This window comes from Microchirus variegatus (assembly GCF_963457635.1).
Source record: "Microchirus variegatus genome assembly, chromosome: 1".
Lineage (NCBI taxonomy): Eukaryota > Metazoa > Chordata > Actinopteri > Pleuronectiformes > Soleidae > Microchirus > Microchirus variegatus.
Window position 1 is genome coordinate 35,892,486 of NC_139802.1, and position 23,283 is coordinate 35,915,768.

Here is a 23,283-nt window from a genome sequence, read left to right on the forward strand (position 1 = left end):
CTGAATATTCATCATTTCTGACGCTACAAAACTCAAGGTCGCAAACATTCATACAGCAAACATCTACTTTACTTATAGTAGCCAGGACAGGAAAAATTAGTTTGTAGAAAATGTTTTTTCTCTGTGAAAAAAAGTACACGAAGCTTCAGTGAGAGCCCTCCAGGCTGCACACAGTCAGAGCAGCATCTCTTCGTAAGAGAGTCATTAACGCAGAATGTTAATGTTTTCACACTCACAATCATATTCTCCAGAGCACATTTGGCCAGCCAGCAGTTGAGAAACACGGGGATGAAGATGTTCCGAATCGAGGGCCGGAAGATCTGAGGAGCGAGGGAAACACACTTCGACTCACTCACTCACTTATGTATTGTTCCTCAACAACATCTCACACTCAGTGAAATATATGATTATGATAATATGTAAATTACTTTGTGCTTGGGTACAAAAGCCTTTTGTACCCAAGCACAAAAGGAACAGGGATACACATTAAAATGAAAAGACAAATGACGAATCTTACTGAAATTGAGAAACTGAGAACACACCAAATATTACATTAAATGTACACAAATATGCAAATTTAGAAGATACACCCATAAAACAATGGTCAAATATCGGCATGAAAAGGAAATCTGAAAATAAATGTTAATATGAACAAATAAAAACAGAAAATAAAAGTTTTATTCTTAAAAACACATAAACGAGCGCAATAATAACTACAAAATCAGGAGAAAAGGCAACACAGGTGAAATACAAGTATAAAATAAACATAGAAGCTGAGATAAAAACCCAGGTAAATGGTACTAAAACTAAAAGTGCAACAATAACGATAAAATTAGGGCAAGATGATAAAAAGAAATGCCTAAATGCAACAAACAACCAGCTCTTTTTAATATTTTAACACCTCCATTGACTGTGGTGCTGAAACGCAATACTTTTTTATGGCAGCTATTCTCAAATGCAAACATTGACGAGATGTGAAAACAACAGAGAACAGCTGTTCACAACATGCTCGTAAAGTTAAAATGACAGACAGAGACAACATGTGACAGGACTATAACGCAACACTAATAAAACCAAACACATACTCTCCATAAGAAGAGAAATGAGTGTTTTAGTGTGGTCATATTTACTGTTATGATGAAGGGAACGGTGTTGATCATCTCCAGAAGAAAGGACACCTGGAAAATCTGCTCCCAAATGTTCCCCTAAAATAAAAAAAATAAAAAACTCTTTCAACTGTAGGCGCACAATGCACAGTGAGTCACCGCTTCATTGTCGTCTGTCACTTTGGACGAGCACTTAATATTTCACCTAAACCAGATCCTGTAATTAGTACGGTCTACAGTCTGAATTCAAGATCGCCGTGACAAATGACTGTGGATAATTATCCCACTTATAGATTGTCAGTCTCAGACTTTCAATGACTAATTGTACAGACTGTATTAATCATGTGTGTGTGTGTGTGTGTGTGTGTGTGTGTGTGTGTGTGTGTGTCGCACCTTGTAGCTCAGATACATCAGCAACATCGTCTCCAGGAAACTTATAATGGCCACAATTACCTGCGAAAACCAAACAGACGACATTAAAGACACACACGTATTTGCAGCACGACAACAAATTCAGAGGTGGTACAGCATATATGAGTTTAGATTAGATGTTCAAACAGAAGTTCATAAAGTTTGTATCTGTAGTATACACCAGAGGTGGAAAGAGCACTGACATATTCTACTCAAGTAAAAGTACCACTATTTTTGATAAAATTTTACTTAAGTAAAAGTACTGGTTTTAAAATGTACTCATTAAAGTAAAAAAGTAGCTTGTTTAAAATTTACTATGTTACTATTTTAACAAGGTTGGGGAACTTTCTTGTGTAATAAAATATTATGTGTTAAAAAATAAAATACGTGAACACATAATGTCAAAACACATTAGTCAAAATAGGTCAAAGGACACAACTTTAACTTTCTCACTCATTCAGGGACCTTAATTAATGCCAGTTCACCTGTCATCATCATCATTAAACCTGTCCTCATCATCGTTCCCCCGTCCTAGTCATCGTTCCCCTGTCCTAATCATCGTTCCCCTGTCCTCATCATCGTTCCCCTGTCCTCATCATCGTTCCCCTGTCCTAATCATCGTTCCCCCGTCCTAATCATCGTTTCCCTGTCCTCATCATCGTTCCCCCGTCCTAGTCATCGTTCCCCTGTCCTCATCATCGTTCCCCTGTCCTCATCATCGTTCCCCTGTCCTAATCATCGTTTCCCTGTCCTCATCATCGTTCCCCCGTCCTAGTCATCGTTCCCCTGTCCTCATCATCGTTCCCCTGTCCTCATCATCGTTCCCCTGTCCTAATCATCGTTCCCCTGTCCTCATCATCGTTCCCCTGTCCTCATCATCGTTCCCCCGTCCTAGTCATCGTTCCCCTGTCCTAATCATCGTTCCCCTGTCCTCATCATCGTTCCCCTGTCCTCATCATCGTTCCCCTGTCCTAATCATCGTTTCCCTGTCCTCATCATCGTTCACCTGTCCTAATCATCTTTCACCTGTTATGATCATTCACTGCCAAAGTTTCCAGTGTGCAACATCTTTACTTTTTTTTTACTCAGTAACATGTGATTTAAAATGTAGTGAACTACTTTTTTTAATTACTTCCAAAAAAAAAAAAAACCTACTCAGTTATAGAAAGGCAAGAAATGTAATTCATTCCTCTCCACCTCTGGTAGTGACTCACTTGAATGGCCCAGACAGGAGTTTTTCTATCCACCCAGAAGATCAGCTCCCTGTCACACAAAAGAGTTTTTACACCAAATGTGCATTAGTGCACAGTATATTTCATGGACAATTAGATAAATGCAACACTGAGCTGTTAATGAATCAATATGTTGTTGATGATAACTGTTATAGATAATAACAATAACTCAACTATATTGCATTCACGGTTAAATAACAAGGTTAGGTGCAGTTTGCGAGATAAGATAATTAACAAACAGCTGAAATAAACAAACATAGTTTTTCTGCTTACCAATTAATTTCTCTGTCCTGCACTGATCCGTTCCACTGACAGTCAACACTGCAGCACAGTGATGAAGGTGAGAACAAGACAACAAAACAGTAAACACTAGCAATAAAAACCTAATGCATGTGTTTATTTTACTCTTGTATCCTTAACTATTCCATTATATTATTAGTTTGCATTCATATTAATTCATGTTGCATATTATAATACCTTGCGTTACTGTTAAATATATATTGCATATCATACAGCATACTGTATTAGCTAATTATATTCATATAGATTAGCATGTACATGATATACATGGTCTTTGAACAGGGGAAGCTAATTTCAGGAGCAGCTATTTACACATAAATGATTGCATACATTCTGAGAAGAAAACGTGATAGTTTGTGTCTTTGTGTTAAAAAAAACGACGTCACAGCAATTTCATGCAACTGTGCTTTGATGACACCGCCCCTGTTGAGGAGCTACTGTAGTAATAGAAAACCATACCAAACCGAGTCAAGCTGTACTGTGCTGGAACTGTATCGTGGAAAAGCGTCAATAGACTACGGTCAGCTGACTACTGCAGGGGAGGATGTCAACCATGTCCTGCATGAACTAACTCAGGGTTTCATTTAATTATCAACATTGTTTTCAATGTTTCGTCTATTTTCATCTATTATTTCTGCGCCTGATATGACTCAAACGTTCCCCTATAAGTGTAAACAAACCATTTGTTGTTGCCACTGGGAGTGATTTGTTGTTCTGTGCTGTTGCTGGCACTGGCGCCCTGACCAGGGTCTGTAACCACTCTGATGATGTACAGCAGACAGGTGAGCAGCTTCAGCGAGAAGTTGAACACTCGAATCCTTAGGCCTTAAGTGGAGAGAGAAAGGGAGAGGGGGATTGTGAGGGAAAAATAAGAGAATCTATAGTTGCTAACATCTATATCCATCTGTCTCTTATGACACAAACAATTGTTTGTGTTGGTTTCACTGTGGTGTCCTTTAATGGACCTTTTCAATTATGCAACAGCCAATTCACTGAGCTTAAGACGATTACTTGCCTGCTCCGTCCACTTACTCGATCTTTGGTTTTTGATGAAGAAAAGCTTCAGACGCTCCTTAAAGGTGTTTTCATTGACGTAAAACTCGACTTGCACCCTAACGGGGGAAGAGGAAGAGAGGAACTGTGAGGAAGCCATAACAGTAGAAGTTTAGTAGAAGAGCCACCTTTTTTACACAGCATGAATATTCATCAAGATGTTTTTCTAATCATGTGCCAGAGGGGAGTTGGGTAATTATCCGTTTTGATTTTGTTCTCATTTTTACAAAACAGGGTTACCGGAGGGCAGACGGAGCAAACCACAGGAGCTGAAGAGCAGCTGTTGCAGTTCAGATGATGATTTTTGCTAAGAATTAATATCAAATTATAAAAATTCTATATATTTCATTTTTATTATTGTAGGTTTAACTTTCAAGGGCTACACTTCCTATATGAAAAAAAAGACATCTATCCTACCATTTTAAGATCTAGTCTAGGTCTAAGCTCATCATCATTTCATTTCCACAGCAGCCAGAACAGACAACCAGCCACAGTGTGAGTTTTGAAGCAGAAGGCTACGAACATGCAAATGAAGAAAAATGACATCATTTCCAGTATGTGAAGGCCACTGAAGTTCCCTGAAGTGATTTGGAAATGGAGGCTGAGCAGCGGAGTGCACTGTGTGTTGCAGTCAACAGTCTTATCAAGGGTTCGACACTGGACGTTGTAAGGGGTGATTATTAACCCACAGCTTGTTTAACTTAATCACTTAATTGCATGCTTGAGTCTTATTCCCTACGGAGGCTGGGTAGGGTCATGGTGGGAAGTATATTTTTAGGTAGCCCTGTCTGGCCGTGCATTGGCACTTGCTCCCCACTCCATTAATTGAAACTGTGGAGCTCTGGATGAATGCTGGGAGGGTGTGGGGCGGTTCTCAGGGGAGTTCTCGCAAGGAGAAAGTGCCAATGCACGGGCAGACAGGGCCGTCTGTGACATGGGGAGAGCCAGGGGAGCTCTGGGTACAGAAGTATTGCAAGGGAACGTAAAAAGTATTGAGCAACAGGGAGGGAAAACTATTGGGAAGGAACGTGAAAAAGTATTGAGAGTGAAAGGCAACTCAAAATCTATTGCGAGGGAACTCAAAAAGTATCAAGGAAACGCACCACCGCGACCGTACCTGGGCTCCATATTATTTCTATTTATACTTTTTGGTTGTTTTTATCCTGTTTTAAAATAAAATGTAACACAAAGTTTCCTTGAATTCCAATAAAATGCCAAATGTACTTTGAACTTCCCTCCTGTTGCTCTTTTACGTCAAACAAAAAACCTGGTTTTGTGTTGCCAAAGCAACTGGAAGTAACTTTGTCGCACTTATCTAAACATACAATTGGATTAATGATGAAGGAGCAGAGTTAAGCGCCCAGGAGGAGGGGGGAGGGGGAAGAAAGGAGGCAGAGATGAAGTACAAGTAAATACTTTGAAAACGTACAGACTTTTATACTTTTAACACAGAGGAGAAAAAAGTGAGCGGAAGCAGGAGAGATTAGAAGAATTTGAGGATGGTTGCTCCAGCCTCTCCTGCAGTAACCCCCATGGTCTCCTGTGTTCATGTCTGAGAGAGTCACAGTGGGAAAGAAAAGGCAGTTTGTGTGGGGGGGGGGGGATGCTTCATGTCTACAAGTGCGTAATAAAAAAGAGAAAGCCCTTCAAAGATGAACCAGAGAACACGGAGAGACAAAGCGTCGCTCCGTGAAGAGATGTGACAACAGATGTGGACAGCAGCAGGGCAGAGATGAGCTGTGGAAGTAAAGACACTTCAACTAAGCAATGTCTGTCATGTCATATATGAGAGTGCTAGTACAGTTGGAGCTGTCTGTCTGTCTGTCTGTCTGTCTGTCCCCTTAACCCACCCACACACACACACACACAAAATGATTCAAAGTAATGACCCTTAATCAGCTCTTGTTGAGCACACAATTAGTAGCTGCAGTGCACTGATATTAGTCATACGCTCCAGTGTCACAGTGGAGTTTCAGGCAATCAGACACGCAGCTCTGGGATTAATCAGCTCTTCTAGAATGAACTGAATGTGACGGATCGAGGTCTGCAAGTGCAAACATCTGTGTTATCGCATCAGCTCTTCAGCTGCAGGTCTGTCTGTGCAGACTCTCTCTCTCTGTGTGTGTGTGTCATCCACGGTCGCCGTCGTAGCCTAGGAAATCAACCGGCCTTGTTTTTTGAGGGTTTTTTGGAGACATTTCACTTATTGCAATCAACATTTTTTCACTGTTCTCTGACATTTTAAAGGTCAAGCGAGTCACCGAGTACGAGAGAGAGAAGAAAAATCACCAGGTTATTGTTGATAAAAGATGGCTAATTATGTGTAAAATATGCACTAAAATATCACATTTCCTGGCATGATACGACTTGACAGTGGTTTTGTGTTCCATTTAAGCCTCCAACCACTTGGGGCTTTTTACCCATTTGACTTCCTTCCACTCCTCTCACTAATCAAAGAAAACAGTTTAGCGTTGCCGTTTATGCACATGACATCGTTATTTTGAGTTTTTTATGTAATAGATGACGTTGGCGGGGAAGCAAATGTGCAATATCTCGCTTCACTTATACATTCCCAATGGAGACTATGAATATGGCTTCATTATGTTTCTTTCTCTCCCTAGAGTGTATCTTTGTGCCTCTCTGTGTCCTCATCTTGCAGGCTGCAGGATCCAGGTCCAGTTTTGAGGCTATTTTCAAGCACATCATATCAGACCATTATTATTCTGCTCATCATTAAAGTTGATATCAGTACAATTTTTATTAACAATCTCTGCTGCTGCTTGTAAATATGCCATAACTGATTCCGATAGACTCTCACTTCTATCTCTCCCTCACCTCCCTCTTGTCCTTTCTGTCCCCATTTTTCCTTTCACCCCAAGTGGTCGAGGCAGATGGCTGCACGTCTTTGAGTCTGCTTCTGTCAGAGATTTCTTTTGTTAAAGGGAGTTTTTTTCTCTCTACTGATGCCTACAGTGTTTGCTCACTGTGTGAATTGTTTGGTTTCTCTTCTCGATAATATTGTAAAGGTTTTCCCTGACTATACAGAGCCTTGAGATAATGTATGATATGATGATGTGGCGCTGGCGTGAATTGAATATCACCACCCCTGTACTGGGATATGTACCTAATTCTTATTTTATTTATTTATTTATTTAGTTAAAGGTGCATTATGTAATAAATCTAAAGCAACTGGCCATAAAATCCTCCTTCTAAAAAAATATTTTGCAGACTGCAAATCATGTTTATGTTTTGAAACTATGTTTTGGCATGTACGGCGCCACCTACCGCCGTCTACCAATCATTGCAGTCAATAGAGTCTAAGCTGCCGCGCAACCACGGGTTGCCAGTTACGTCAGAAAACGAAACCTAAAAGACCTCTGTATTTTGAATTTGAATGTAGTAACCGTTTTTGGCCACATTCTTACATATGGCACCTTTAAGGTAAAGGACAATTCATATTAATTTACATCAAAATGTAAATATGCCAGGTTATAGCCTGAGGATAATTTGGCAGTTTGATGACAAGGGATAAAAAGGATTCAGGGAAACAATAACATAGGGACACGAGAGCTCACAGAAACACAAAGGTTACATAAAGGAGGACGTTATCATACAAATAAATATAGAAAAACAGCTGTAGATAAAGGGCCAGTGACATGGAATGATAGTAAAGAGTGTGCACACCCAATTCTGATTTACAAGGACGACCTGGGCAAGAGGCGGCACAACAAGCGGTCACATAAACTGCACACAAAAAACAAGAGGAGAAACATCAACAACAAACAAATAGTAAACAATTCATAACAGTTGTACATTTTTAAAAGAAGAAAATGGAATGAATGAACTGAGTTTTAGTGTCTGGGTTAAGGTTAGGGCTGCAGCAGACTGGACACTGTTCCAAATAGCACAACCTTTGAACCAGATTAATTGCCAATGCACAGCACCACTAGTCATTAACAACTCTATCACAATTTAACAGGTAACTAACCTACTTGAAATAATGAAAAGAAAATGATAAAATGACAATCTGGCAAATTGCTACTTAAAAATAAATATCTGCACACCGTGCATTTGCAGTAACAAAGTGAAGACACGAAGTGTGTCCACGCGTCAAATAAATACATACTCTCTGATTTTCGGCTTGTTTACTTAGGGCCTGAATGAATAAACACGCGGGTATTTCTGTGCGTCCGAGCGCAGCCGCGCGTTTTCATCCAAACTCGTGCAGCAACTGTGTTTCTCTCAGGGGAAAAAAAAACAAAACATTCGCCCTAATGTCGCAGTCGCTTCACCACATCGAGCCGAGCTGCAGGCTCACTGACATCAGCGCATCAGACCCTCCTACCTCTGCCCGGCGTCACTGCCAAAAGACTCCGACCTCCACGTGCGCACGGACGGAATGGCCCAGGTCGGGATGACGGTCTTTGGATCCATAGTCCGGGACTCGTGCAGGCAGCTGCTTCACTGCAGACACTTAAAGCTCCTTGACCAACGCGCCTCCTCACTGCTCTACAATTCCAACAGTGTTTGTCGCAAGATTAATTGTTTTTGTGCTTTGGAAGAAAAAAATATTATAAAAGTAGATACTAATTAGTGTTCAGATCTTCTTCTTTTTTTTATAATATATCACAGATCTTTGATATTATCTGATAAACGGCACCTTGGACCTTTCACATGATCTGTCTGCTAAATAGTGAGTCAGGACTGTGGCTGCAGATTCCTGCTCTTTCCTCCAGGTCCAGGGAGCATCTTTTCACGTGTTTACTGGAATATTTACATTTATATAAAAAATGTATAGGCTAAAAATCTATTTTCTGTCTATTCTTTTGCTCTCCCTATCCCCCCCCCCCCCCCTCTCTCTCTCTCTTTTGCGCGGGCCTGTTGCCACAGCAACGTTGCCATGACAGGAATAACCCTAACTGATGCTGTTGCAGCTTGGTCCTCGCTCCAGAAGCACTGCAGCCCCTGACAAAGCTGACAAAAGCTGTGCAACATTCACTGTGACATACAGTATAGCAACTGGATGGATGAGCACTCACTTACTTACTCACTCACTCACTGTCCATTTGTTGGTGTTGCTGCATGTGACACCAGGCCAACAGCATGATTCCTACAGGTGTTTAAATGTGTGTGACTTAAAGGCAGAAGCAGCAGTTTTTTTCTCTGCTGATGTGGACGTTTAAGCTTCACAAGTGAGAGATTTCAAGATGTTTTTGAACCAAATCACATGATTCTTGCCAAAGATCATAAGAGTTGGTGTGAGGATGATTAGCTGGAGAATTGTGTGAAACAAAATGAGCCACTTTTGTTGTTCATTAAGCTGTTTTTGCTATTGTCTTTCTGTTCACTCTTGTGTATATGGTGTGTGAAGGGAAACGTGAGAGATGACGAAATAGAACAATGGACACCTTTCACTTGTAGTTTGTCTAAAGTCAAGAACAATTCAGGAGGCGCCGCTCAGTTTCCTGGCTCCCTCCTGTTCCTCCCACCTCCTCGCCCTGTCTAAATTTGAAGGGTTTGAAGTAGTAATTTATTCACGGATAATATACTAGTGAGTCAGTGCGGTTGAAAATAGCAGGTGAGGTAATTCCACTTCATCCCCCTTCTCCCACACTATACAGCCACTCAATGTGGTTTTCCCATGTTGCATTCAAAGACCCCGGGTCGATATGACTCCTGTGTCTGTGACATTGTAACGTAGGCATCCTGCATTTATATATTACACATGTAAGGTTTTTAAATTAAATGTTGTTGTTTTTTTGAATGAGGATTAGTGGCAGATGAATCAAAAAGAGAAAATATGAATGTATGGATGGAGGATTGGGTCTGAGAGAAAGACTGCAGAACTCAGGATGGGAAATTTATCGTAATATTTAGTGGATATTGCCTGTGTGCTTGCATGTGAGTGTTTCTTCTTTTTTTCTTTGAGTGATGGACGATGTGTGCAAGGGCACATGGGGCCAGCGACTTTTGGGAGTTCACTTCTAGCCTGGAGGTTGAACACTGACATTATAACCTGGGGCATCATCACCTCCAACTGGACTATGAACAGAAGACGGGGTCATTTGCAGGCTGAGGTCTGTTTAAATCTCCACTAAAAAACGTAGGCAGCTTAACTGATTACAAGAACAGTGGCTGTTTCAAGGTTCCAAGGACGGCTCAGGGAAGATCATCTTTGAGTGAAAGGCAAAACTTGATTCTTCTCATCTAGCTGATAGATCAAATATTACAAATAACACTGCAGTCTTGGAGGTTTGCTGCTGCCGCTGCTGCTGCTGCTGCTGCTGCTGCTGTAATCACATTCAAATTGCATTTAATCCTCCTAGGTCCATCTGGCAGAATCCAAGATTTTTGCACTGAATAAATATCTTAAAGGGAACAAAAATAAGTGCAAAACCGACTGAGGTAATTTGCTGAATTAAGTGCTCTTCAAAGTGAAAGTGTTAACAGAAAAATGACTCATGGTTTTTCTTTAAGAAAAAAAATAAAATTAAATCATTAAGTCTAACTTTGACATTTTGTCTCAAAATTGAGAAGCAGAAACTATCTGAATCCCAGCTGTGGCAATGCTTTGAAACCCAAAAATAAATGACATGAAGGAAACCAGAGGAAACAGCAGAATCAAGGGAGGGGAAGAAGAATTTTAAATATCACAAAGGCACTTCTACGTCCTACTCCACTCCACCCTCAAAACCACAACGCTTCAGAAACCAGATACTTTCAGCACCATGGACAGCACTCCTCATGTTTTCTGCCTTCGTTTCCTCTTTTCACCACTGAGACTTTTAAACTGGGTTAGAAAAACACTGCTTTCTACCTGCGCTTGCATATTCTGAGACAACGCAGACAAGACAAGAAAACATGTTTACTGTGAAACTGTGAACGTCAACAAACACCGACACAAAGGGCTTGAGTAGTATGTCATTAGACGGAGAAAATAGGTCTGTCTATGAGCAGCAACGTGAAACAACAAATGTACGTGGACAAATAATCACAATCAAATGTGTTACATTTTCCCTTAAGATTCAAGATGCTTACTATCATATACTTTTAGAAATAAAAGTGCTAAGTAGAACCATATAAGGTGCTTCGGCTTGTCCTCATAGGAGAACCCTTTTTGGCTCCAGGTAGAACCTTTTTATAAAGGTTCCCCCAAGAACCCTTTTAAAATCCTTTATTCAGAAAAGGGTTTTTAAAGGGTTCTCTGGATCAAAATTGTTCTTACTGGAACCACTGGTGATACCAAGAGCCCTTGAAATACCCTTTTCAGAAGCAAATGGTTCCAGGTAGAACCTCAGCCCTTGTAGAGGGACCCTTTTGGAACCCCTTCTAAGAGTGTAGGTTTCAAAAAAATTACCAGAAATTCACATTTGGGTCTAAAAAATACTTTTACAATTAAGTATTAAGATAGTGGATCATGTTTTTAAAAAAGTAACATATATCTTATGAAGCAGGACAATTTGTGGGCCCTTTGCACAGCAGCCATTTCCGCAGGTCACAGTATAACCACATTAATGAAGGCTGAGTTCCATTCAGTTTGTCCAGTTTCGTGGTGCTTCATTGTCACACTGTTCTGACTTGCATAGCTGTTGTTCATAGAATATAAGATAGAATATAGAAGAATATTAACATCTGGTCCACTGCTGCGGTAATAAAGGGGCGATTTTTCTTTAATTTTTGTTCATAAAAATGAGCCAAGCAAACTGTTGGCTCACTCTGATGATTGCCTATAAGTCTGCTCAAAACAAAAGGATATAAGCACAGCCTCTGTATTTACATTTTAACATAGTAATGGAAAAGACTAAATGTGTTCTAAGGGTTATTGAATTAGTTGACCAGCACGTACACGTTAAAACAGGCACAACCTCTGCAAATATGTTGTTTCTGTGTCAAACAACACTTAACCCCATTTCCTGTGTTCCCCTTTACGTCCACTATGATGCTCACCTGTCTTCATTCTGAAAGCTCTGGTCCCCGAGCAGCAGGTCTCTGAAGCGGAACCGAGGCGGGAGTGGAGGCACCTCGCTCTCCAGCTGCTCCATCTTAAGGCTGGAGATGTCTAAGATAACCTCGCTGCTGTTGCTGTTGGTCTGAAGTGGTGCTGGAGACGAGCTGGAGGGAGGCGGGGAGAAAAGTAAAGAAGAAGAAGAAGAGGGAACGTGAAGGGATTTAAAAGAGCAGATGAGGCAAAGCTGTGGGGAGTTTGAAGAATTGGCAAAAGAACCGGGGAGCACGGGGGAAAGAGAGGAAGCAAGGAAGGAAAACAACAGAGAAATACAGGTGGTGCAGACAAACAAAGTATAGAAGAAGAAAAACACAGAAGAGTCGTGAACTTAATTCTCTGTGTTTTCATTTCAGATCTCTGTATTAATCTGTAATATGACACATTCAAACATGAGCCTGCAGTCACACAGGCAGTGAGACAACAACCAGCCTTATGTTTGCATTCATGCAAAGTATTTTTACTTCCCTGGAGCAGATGTAGGACTTTAAACTCAGACTTCTGATTATTTCTACAGTGTTTTGGTATTAACTTAATGTATTATTTATCACATTTATTTAGGGCTTAAACCTGCAGTCGTACGTAACCCACTTCTGTAAGTTTTGACTTACTTTATGAGTATTTCTATTTTTGTTCTCTGTGCTTATACTTCCATACATTTTAGAGTAAAATTGTGTATTTTACATAGTTAGAAGTTACTTTTATGTCAAGATATTACATTAAAAAATGAAATGCTTTCTAAAAGATGAAACCAGTCCTTGATGAACCAGTTCTTGTTGTTTTTGCGTTGTTTTTTTTCAGATGTTTCTGCAGTCTTGACAGCATGACTGCATAATATATATGGATTTGTACCCTCTTACTTCATCACATTGACAGTTTTATGCTCCCACAGGAACAAAGAGTTATCAATATAACACAAAAACAACAATACAGATACTTCAAATGCTGTCTTTCACTCCCCTCGGATTTATCATGTGACTTAGTGAGCATGATTTCCAAAAAAGACCCAAACAGTATCTGTTATATCTGCCTACTTCAATGAGTTACAATAGCATTATACTGCAATATTCAGTTGTTATGTACTGTACCTAATAACAAGCATTGTGCATATAATGAGAAAATGTGCATATTTTTTATATCACTGAGATAAGTAGCTTTAACTTAAGTAAAGATCATTATTATCTCCACCAACACAATTACTCATCTTGAGTCAAATTATCAGATATTAACCTTGTCTAATAATAATAATAATAATAATGACAATAGATACTCTCAGATTTATCTTGATATCACACTAAAAAAACCTGTAAAATAATTTTCCGATTAGCTTCGTGATGAGCACAATCTCTGCACTAATGTTTTTTTTTTCTTCTTCTTAATGCCTGCAGATATTGAGTCACTCCTTCACTTCACACCTTATTCAATCACAGCCTGAGAGTCTGAGTAACATGCAAAGGAGGAGTATGACACAGTGGGATGTCACCTTTGACTCCAGGAGAGGAATCGGTGTGAAGATGAACTTGGTTGCTTGAAGGAAAAAAAGGACGAATTAGAAAACTCCAGATCTGAGCCGGGCGTAGTTTTCAGTCCAGGATAAAGCAGCTAAATGTATACCTTCTCTATAAAAAGACATGGTACATGATCCACTCTACCTCCAGCTCCACCATCTCTTTACTCACACTGACTGACTGTCAGACAATTCTTCATTTCGCTTGTCAAACTTACTGCATATTAGATGGAGGGTGATATTTCCCATGAGGCTTTGAGAAATCCATTTCACTGAGACCAAAACAAGACAAGACCCAGAGGTAAAGTCATTACAAACACACACCTGTCACACACTTTTTTTCTTGTGAACAGAATCAGCTTGGGGAAGAAGTGGAAAGTATTGAATTACTTGTGTACTTGTTTAATTTTACTTTTACTAAAGTATGTTTTTTGGAATAACTGTACTTCACTTTGTTTTAAATCACATCCATTACTGAGTAAAAAAAATGTTGGCCTGAATTATGATAAAATAAATCACACATCTGAAACTTTGGCAGTGAGTGATGAGGACAGGTGAATGATGATGAGGAGAGGTGAATGATGATGAAGGGTGAATGATGAGGAGAGGTGAATGATGAGGACAGGTGAATGATGATGAGGACAGGTGAATGATGATGATGAGGAAAGGTGAATGATGAGGAAGGGTGAATTATGATAATGACAGATGAATGATGAGGACAGGTGAATGATGATGATGAGGACAGGTGAATGATGAGGACAGGTGAATGATGAGGAAGGGTGAATGATGATGAGGAGAGGTGAATGATGATGAAGGGTGAATGATGAGGAGAGGTGAATGATGAGGACAGGTGAATGATGATGAGGACAGGTGAATGATGATGATGAGGAAAGGTGAATGATGAGGAAGGGTGAATTATGATAATGACAGATGAATGATGAGGACAGGTGAATGATGATGATGAGGACAGGTGAATGATGAGGACAGGTGAATGATGAGGAAGGGTGAATGATGATGATGACAGATGAATGATGAGGACAGGTGAATGATGATGAAGGGTGAATGATGAGGACAGGTGAATGATGATGAGGAGAGGTGAATGATGAGGACAGGTGAATGATGATGAAGGGTGAATGATGAGGACAGGTGAATGATGAGGACAGGTGAATGATGATGAAGGGTGAATGATGAGGACAGGTGAATGATGAGGACAGGTGAATGATGATGAAGGGTGAATGATGAGGACAGGTGAATGATGATGAGGAGAGGTGAATGATGAGGACAGGTGAATGATGATGAGGACAGGTGAATGATGATGAGGACAGGTGAATGATGAGGACAGGTGAATGATGATGAGGACAGGTGAATGATGAGGACAGGTGAATGATGATGAAGACAGGTGAATGAGGAGGACAGGTGAATGATGATGAGGACAGGTGAATTGGCGTTAATTAAGGTCCCTGAGTGAGTGAGAAAGTTAAAGTATTTGTGACTTTTGACCCATGTTGACTGATACATTACATATTAACGTATTTTATTTTGTCAGCACTTTAATTTGTAAAGGTTTGCCTTTAATTCAAAGCAATTCATGTGACATTTCTGTCCCCTTGTCCTTTTTGCACGACAAGAACCACAACCTTGTGGAAAAAAGTAACTTGCTCTGAATAAACTGAGCTATTATTTTTACTTTAACTTGAGTTGATTTTAAGACCAGTACTTTAACTTGTACTAAAGTAAAATCTTATCAAAGGGTGGTAGAATATTTCAGTACTCTTTCCACCTCTGGTTGATATCAACAATTATAATATACATATATATATATATATATATATATTAGGACAGGTGAATGATTCACCTGTCCTCATCATTCACCCTTCATATGTATATAGCATTTTTACGTGATAAAAGAGTTAGTTAGGTTAAACATCATTGTGGAAAGTAAATCATTTAAAACATGTAGAGACTGTACTGTATAACTACTATTTTCCTATTTTCTTTATTATTATTATTACAGCATCATCTTATGCCCCTTTTTCTGCTCACTAACTACACCAACAGTTCAGATTAAAGGCAGAAACGATATTTCAAAATGTGATTTACCACATCAATACATTTGAATGGCTGGAATCTGATGTGTGAACAGTAGATAAACAATAAAACTGTACGAGAAGAGAGCGACCAAAAAATGGTGGAAACAAGAAAATGATATATTTGGGAATCAGTGTCTCAGCATTCCCACTAATTACAAGCAATAAAATTCAGAGAGATTTTTTGCTTCTGAGTGAAATTCCCAAATTGCTTTGTGTCAAACACCCAATGCAATTCTCTATACTGTATCTCAGTGTGTTCACTACCTTTATTTACTTTACATTTACTAAAATTCTGCAAGAAACTTGACAAAAAAACCTGATTCTGACACAGCATCAATAAAACATTATTGGTTCCTATAGTTATTTTGCTGTTTAATAAAAATTATATTGCAATTAGGCCTGTTATTGTTTTATTGCCTGAGTTATTAGCGCTAACGTTATAGCCTTGTTAGAGGAGATCATATCTGCACTGTAACAGTGAGAGCTGAGAGTGAGCTGCAGGCACTGAGCAGCTGAACACACACCAGTGATGATGACAGGTGAGCGAGACACTGTAGAGCTGTATGGAGCCGGTGCTGGAAAAATAACATTTCATAATAAGAAGAACAAGAATAAAAACAGACGATGATCCACGCAGAGCCAATATGATATTAAGCATCAGGAGCAGTGCAATTTATCTGCAAAAGTAAAAACCATAAATATCACAGGCTGGGAAGAGATCGTGTGACCAGACTGTGAGTGACGGGCGGGGGATATTATTATATTACACTTTCAACGTGTAATATTCCATCCATCCATTTTCTGCCGCTTTATCCTCCACAGGAGCATAAAGGAGTGCTGTGCCAATCTCAGCTGACATAGGTCCATCGCATGGACACAGAGAGACAAACAACCAGTCACTCTCACGTTCACAACTACGGTCAATTTAGAGTGACCAATTTACCTAATTTACCTAATCCCCATATTGCATGTTTTTGGACTGTAGGAGGAAACCGGAGAACCTGGAGAAAACCCACGCACACGCAGGGAAAACATGCAAACTCCATGCAGAAAGACCCTTGTTCCAAGCAGAGCTCGAACCCGAGTCTTCTGGCTGCAGAGTTCAAGAGTGCTAACCACTGCCTTTCACGGTCTACTTTGTAGATAATATACCATGTTTTAAATATTCTGATTACATTCTGTTTACACTGGAATCACACAGTGGAGTCGTCAACTGAAATGCTTTCCGATTCACTTTGAATGGAGCCGAAATGTCGCCAAAACTGCATTATCGGTCCCCTTATACTCTGCTTTGTTTGAGTTGAATGCGACACAAGTTAAGACATTTTCAACTTTACAAATTAAGTCATCAACACCCACAGAGCTCTCAGACAAAGTTGTTGTGTTTTGGGGGACAAAGTGCACCCAGAGACGGACATGGGGGACATCACCATCATTTAGCACGACAGAAACCGCTCTGCTGAGCTCTGATAACTCCTCCAGCACCAAGCGTCAGACCCACACATCGAGTACGTTTACATGCACACTAAAAAAAACGATTACTGGCAATAATCGGGTAACTGGAGTAAACCGTTTAAGGTGTATACATGTCTCTGAGAAATCAGATTATTGACAGAAACCTAAGTGTGTTAAACAGCAATAAACTGATAATGATATCGGTTTATTCCGTTTACATGAGCACTTGAATAACCAGTTAACTACAAAAACCTGATAATAATCAGTTTTTTAGTGTGCATGTAAACGCACTCATTGTCAAGTGTGACAGTCCGGCGTTAAACGTTATATATTATTCTACTTTCTATCATTTTAAAATATAAAATTTTTCTATATTTCTTATACATTTGTGGTGTTAATAGTGAATGGCTACTATTTATTATTACCTTGGCTTTCAACTAGGGAGGAGCTCATACAATATTCAGTATCGGGATATCGGTCCGATACAAGTCAAAATCACTGGATCAGATATCAGGAAAAAAGAAAAGTACAATACAATACAAAGATCCTACACGCTTATAATAATAAGTGCTAAGTAGAACCATATAAGGTACTTCGGCTTGTCCTCATAGGAGAACCCTTTTGGAGGGTTCCACCAAGAACCCTTTTAAACGAAAGGGATTTTGAAGGGTTCTCTGGATCAAAATGGTTCCAGGTAGAACCTCAGCCCTTGTAGAAGGACCCTTTTGGAACCCTTATGCACAGACTGTAAAAAACAAACAAACAGCATTGTAGCTGAGTCATGTTGTGGGCTGCTTATATCTTCATTAATGGGAGAAGAATATTTGTAACACAGTTAGACAATTATGTCTTTGAAATCATTTTAAATGGCTACAGCACAAATGTGATGTTAACAGCTTCAATGACTGATATCGGTGGATACTCAAGTTTGTGATATCATTATCAGTATCGGACACAAAAAAATGGAACTGTGTCATCCCAACTTTTTACTGTTTACATTTCATCGTTGTTATGTGTGTAAAACATGTAACGCTGCATTACTGACTGAAGAAGCTGATCAATATCAATAGATTGATTGACATGATAGACATGACATTGATCACAAAAAGTGGTATGAGCCATCTTTAGATACATTAATCCTCAGATTCCAATGAGATTGGACACAGGAGCAACGAATACTGACTGTGAAAAAGCAACATTTAAAACTTCAAATCAGAAGTTTCCCCCCCACCTGTGTGTGTGTGCGTGTGTGTGTGTGTGTGCGTCTCTTACCGTGGCTTGTGGTGGTTCACGGTCCCATCGTCGTTCACGAATGACTGATTCACGTAACATTCGCTGCACATTTTGGCCAGAGAGCCGTCGCTGCCGTGGGACTGGAGAGCTGCGGTGGTCAGCGTGGATTCCCCCTTCACGGATCCGCCTTCTCGGGTTAATTGCATCGGAGGCTGCTCTGCCTCAAAGGAGAGGAGCCCCGGAGAGAAAGACGTGCTTCTGTTGTTGTTGTTGTTCTTCTTCTTCTTCTTCACCTTTGCAGGTGCATTTCTGCAGGTTTGGAGGAGTTCACAGTCAGTCACACAGTCAGTCAGTCAGCCCACACAGAAGAGAGGCTGCCAACACAGAGACAAGACAAGACAAGAACCTGGTCAACTCTGCAAATAGACTGACTGACTGACTGACTGACTGCAGCATGGAAGATCAGAGCAGGAATAAACAAAACTGGTGGTTGTTCAGCAAGATCCAGAACACCAATGAGTGTGTGTGTGTGTATCAGAGAGATGATGATGATGACAGCTGTCCTTCCTGAGGTAGTGGGTACATACACGAGTTTTACCTCATGACAACTGTGGAATTGTCACCCAACTCCTGGTGAGTGAGGGAGACTGGCTCCATCTGTTGGAGGATGTGAGTCTCTTTCTGTTAAAATACTGACTGATGGACATTAACATGAGCACCGTGACCCCCCCAAAAAAGCCTTAAAGATGTAATATTTAACACAAGGCTATTGAGTATATTTGTAGTGGAACTTAAGTATAGTTTAATGTCACCAAGGGGATTTTCTTTCAATTTTTATCAATGCAGTGAGACATAAAGTGCATGTGTTGTTTGCAACTCCAACATCTCACAAACGAGTAACAGAATTACAAAGAAGAATATTGTACCTGCCCTAAAACACGGCAATACTATATTTACAATGTATGCAATACCTGATATTTAAACCCGGAAACACAAGCACTCTGTTAAAACAACGAGCAAGTGGAACTATGAAATAACCAGCATCATCTAAAAGACACAGATGTTGTTGTATTAACTTGTAGAGTTGTAGATTGTGTACTGTTAACCAAAATGTATAATTACCTGAGTTATTACAATTATTAGTCATATCCAGCTTAGATAAAGACTTTGCACAAGAAAGATAATAACCTAATGTGCCAAATATAATGCAATAAATGCTTATATTACACACCGAATCACTTGGTTATTCAATGTTATGTAGTTCATGCACAGACATTTTAGTTGTATCTTCTCCCGTGTGTCGTAGGACGCCATTTCTTAAAGTTATTTCCAAAATATTGCCCACTCACTTGCGTAAATAATCATTCCAAAAATAATAGTGTGTAATAAAAGTATTTTTTTTAATGAGGCAGGTTCAAATGACCTGTAATCCAGTTGCATGTGCAACAATGGAATAAAAATACAACAAAAACAGCTGACTGAGCATTTTCTTCTTCTCTCTTGGACGTTTATGCTCTTGTTCTGTTTGTTTGCGAATGTTAAACTTATTTTTCAGTGTGTTTTCTCAACAGCTTCACACACAGTGGGACCGCAGCTTCGACAAAATGTCTCATTTACTGAAACAACATCAGTATCTTTGAGTTCATTTGTTTCCGCATTTACAGCATTAACAGGCTGTATACATCTGTACTCTGTCTGTCAGAAAGATGCCAGGGATTTTGGCAAATCTCCCTATAAAAATCAACGCTACACCCTCAGACAGCTAAAATGGATCAAGCCCACTTTTCAAACTCTTTTTACATCTGCCAACACATCACAGTGTGATGATACTGCATGTGTGAATGATATTCAAAAATGAAAAGTGTGATTCAAAAATGAGAATCCCTCGATTTCTTTCACCTTGTACAAACCAAATCCAATATTTTTTTTCAGCCAAACACACTGGGATTTAAAACTGTAGTAGATACAATCAATACAATTTAGTTTAGAGATCAAAAAATGGACAATTGAAAGACAGTCAATAAAATCCTATTTGAAAATGTGTCTGTTTGTCAGACTGAGATACTTGTTTTTGTGGACATACCCATCTTTGTGTTAGGTTTTTTACACCATTTTTAGTTTTCCACTGCAGATTTGAATGTTCTGAATTGAAATAAGTCAACATCAACAGTCAGTCATTGTTTTTACAGTAAAGATGAGAGCGAGCAACCGACTGTCCCACCTTTCAACTCATGCAGGACGACTCTTTGACAGACAGCAGCGGCAGCAGCAGCATCGGGGCGGCGTCACAGGATTCACACGATGCTCTGGAGACGAGAGTTCAGGTACGATTGCTGCACATCCTGAGATTATTATGTAGAGCTGCACAAAGAGCAGTTCAGTTTAGAAGACGTGACAGCTTCTTATTTTATCCTTCAGCGGTGAGAGCCACTGACAACAAGAAGACAGGATATGAAAAGACTAAAAAGGGTGCCAAAAATCATAGTAAAAATGTATGATTAAATGTCTGAGTGGTGGTCCATCCATTTATCCATCTTCTACCACTTTATCTTCCACATGAGGGTTGCTGGTGCCAATCCCAGCGACACACTCTTAGAAATAAAAATGCTAAGTAGAACCATAGGAGAACCCTTTTTGGCCCCAGGTAGAACCTTTTTATAAACCCTTTTGGAGGGTTCCACCAAGAACCCTTTTAAAACCATTTATTCAGGAAAGTGGTTTTAAAGGGTTCTCTGGATCCAAATGGTTCTTACTGGAACCATTAGTGTTACCAAGAACCCTTGAAAGACCCTTTATTCAGGAAAGGATTTTTTCAGAAGCAAATGGTTCCAGGTAGAACCTCAACCCTTTTGGAACCCTTATTTCTAAGAGGACGAAAGGTCGGGTACACCATGGACAGGTGGCCAGTCCATCACAGGTGCCACACATAAAGAGACAAACAACCCTTCACTCTCACACTCACACCTACGGTCAGTTTGTCCAATTTGCCTAATCCATTGAGTGGTGATTCAAATTTTTCTGTTCCGGATACATCATGATTTATTTATTTATTTCTGGGTCGGATGACGCAAACTGGAGCGAGTGCAGAGGAAACGTGGGAGAGGTGATATGATTCACGGAGGAGACCGGTGACGTGAAGTTGTTTGAACAGCGACGAGCTTGCGATGGATGTTTGGGGTTGAGTCAGCCACTCTGACTGGAGTGGGAAGTGTGGAGAAGAAGAAGAAAAAAAAAAAGTCACAGCTGTGAGATGGACAGAAAGAGTCGAGAGGTCGGACTCTTTAACGCTGTATACAGATATGATCCGTGTTGGAAATCTGCATTTTTAATACATAAACGTGGGAAGAACCGACAAACTACTGGTAATAGTTTTGTAATAGGAAGGTAAATCTATGACAATGTCATCTTATTTCTAATGACATGGGAAACACCATCAGTGCAAAACCTTCATATGGAAATTAAATTGTTATACCACTCTTATGTCCCATACACGTTCTCCTTTGGTAGTACTAAAGAGATTACCATAAAATGACTTCCATACTGAAAAATTATTACCACATTTTTATTGTACCGCATTGTAAAATGTTACCTTTTTAACTGAGCCAAATGTGGCACTGAAGCTGTGGATTCCTGCAGCAGACACCCGAGGATTGTGAGTCTGTGTAGAACAAACACTGGGCATCATCAACATTTATTGTTCCGCCTGCACGCTCAAACGCTCCCATACTGTACACTCTTAAAAATAAAAGTGCCAAGTAGGACCATATAAGGTTCTTCAGTTTGTCCTCATAAGAGAACCCTTTTTGGCTCCAGGTGGAACCTTTACCTTTTTTGAGGGTTCCACCAAGAACCCTTTTTAAACCGTTAATTCAGGAAAGGGTTTTTAAAGGGTTCTCTGGATCAAAATGGTTCTTACTGGAACCATTAGTGTTACCAAGAACCCTTGAAAAAACCCTTTCAGAAGCAAATGGTTCCAGGTAGAACCTCAGCCCTTGTAGAAGGACCCTTTTGGAACCCTTATTTCTAAGAGTGTAGGTTACAAAAAAATAACCAGAAATTTCCATTGGGGTCTAAAAAAAATACTTTTACAATTTAGTATTAAGATAGTAGATAGTGTTACCAAGAACCCTTTTAAAACCCTTTCTTCGGGGAAAGGGTTTTTCAGAAGCAAATGGTTCCAGCTAGAACCTCAGCCCTTGTAGAAGAACCCTTTTGGAACCCTTATTTCTAAGAGTGTACTGTGGAGCTTTGCTGGAATTTAGTGGAGCTAAATCCGAGTTCGACTCTCCAAAGATTCCCTTGTGTCATGACCATTTCCATCTGTTGTCTGCTCCCACTGAGCTTGGCCAGTCTGCATCAGTGCACAAGGACATGAATCCTACATGTGGAAAATAAATGCTTTAATTTGTGCCTTTTTCTTACATTTATCTTCATCTTATTTTGTGTGGCTTTTAAAAGTTTTTGTTCTTCGTTAGAATCAACTTAATTCTTCAATAATATGTTTTTTTTAATGTATTAAATATTATATTAAACATACTGAGTTATCATATTATGACTATAAATGCTTATAAGAGACCCTTATGAAACACATTCCAGACTAAAGCAAAGATTTCCAATAACCCCTCAGGCTGGAATTAAATAATTAACAGTGTAGAGTTAAGCGTTAAGCAGCTCTACCAACAAACCAGGATTATTACTCACATGGGCTTATAACTAGTCAAATTAATGTACGTGAAAACTAATGTGCCTAATTTATCAAGAATGTAATATTTTATTATTTTGATGCCGATTGAACAGAGTAGATCAGGAGCAACTGTAACGCCCTCATGCCCTCAAGTGGAGGTGAGAAAGAGCATCAATTCAAATTTTTATTCTCTTTTCTCAAAGTTTGACA

The 23,283-nt window shown here is 39.7% G+C and overlaps 1 protein-coding gene across 1 annotated transcript in view; it reads right to left on the reverse strand.

The window, feature by feature from the left end:
- Positions 1-18,595, reverse strand: part of kcnt1a (potassium sodium-activated channel subfamily T member 1a) — a gene marked incomplete at both ends in the record, with an annotated part of 40,959 nt that extends 22,364 nt beyond the window's left edge. Inside the window, 9 exons of the mRNA XM_083896747.1 lie at positions 237-320; positions 1,131-1,205; positions 1,500-1,559; positions 2,732-2,780; positions 3,023-3,070; positions 3,730-3,874; positions 4,082-4,161; positions 12,050-12,214; positions 18,429-18,595. Coding sequence (XP_083752873.1) covers positions 237-320; positions 1,131-1,205; positions 1,500-1,559; positions 2,732-2,780; positions 3,023-3,070; positions 3,730-3,874; positions 4,082-4,161; positions 12,050-12,214; positions 18,429-18,595 — 873 coding nt within the window. The remainder of the gene's footprint in view (positions 1-236; positions 321-1,130; positions 1,206-1,499; positions 1,560-2,731; positions 2,781-3,022; positions 3,071-3,729; positions 3,875-4,081; positions 4,162-12,049; positions 12,215-18,428) is intronic.
- Positions 18,596-23,283: the final 4,688 nt, after the last annotated feature.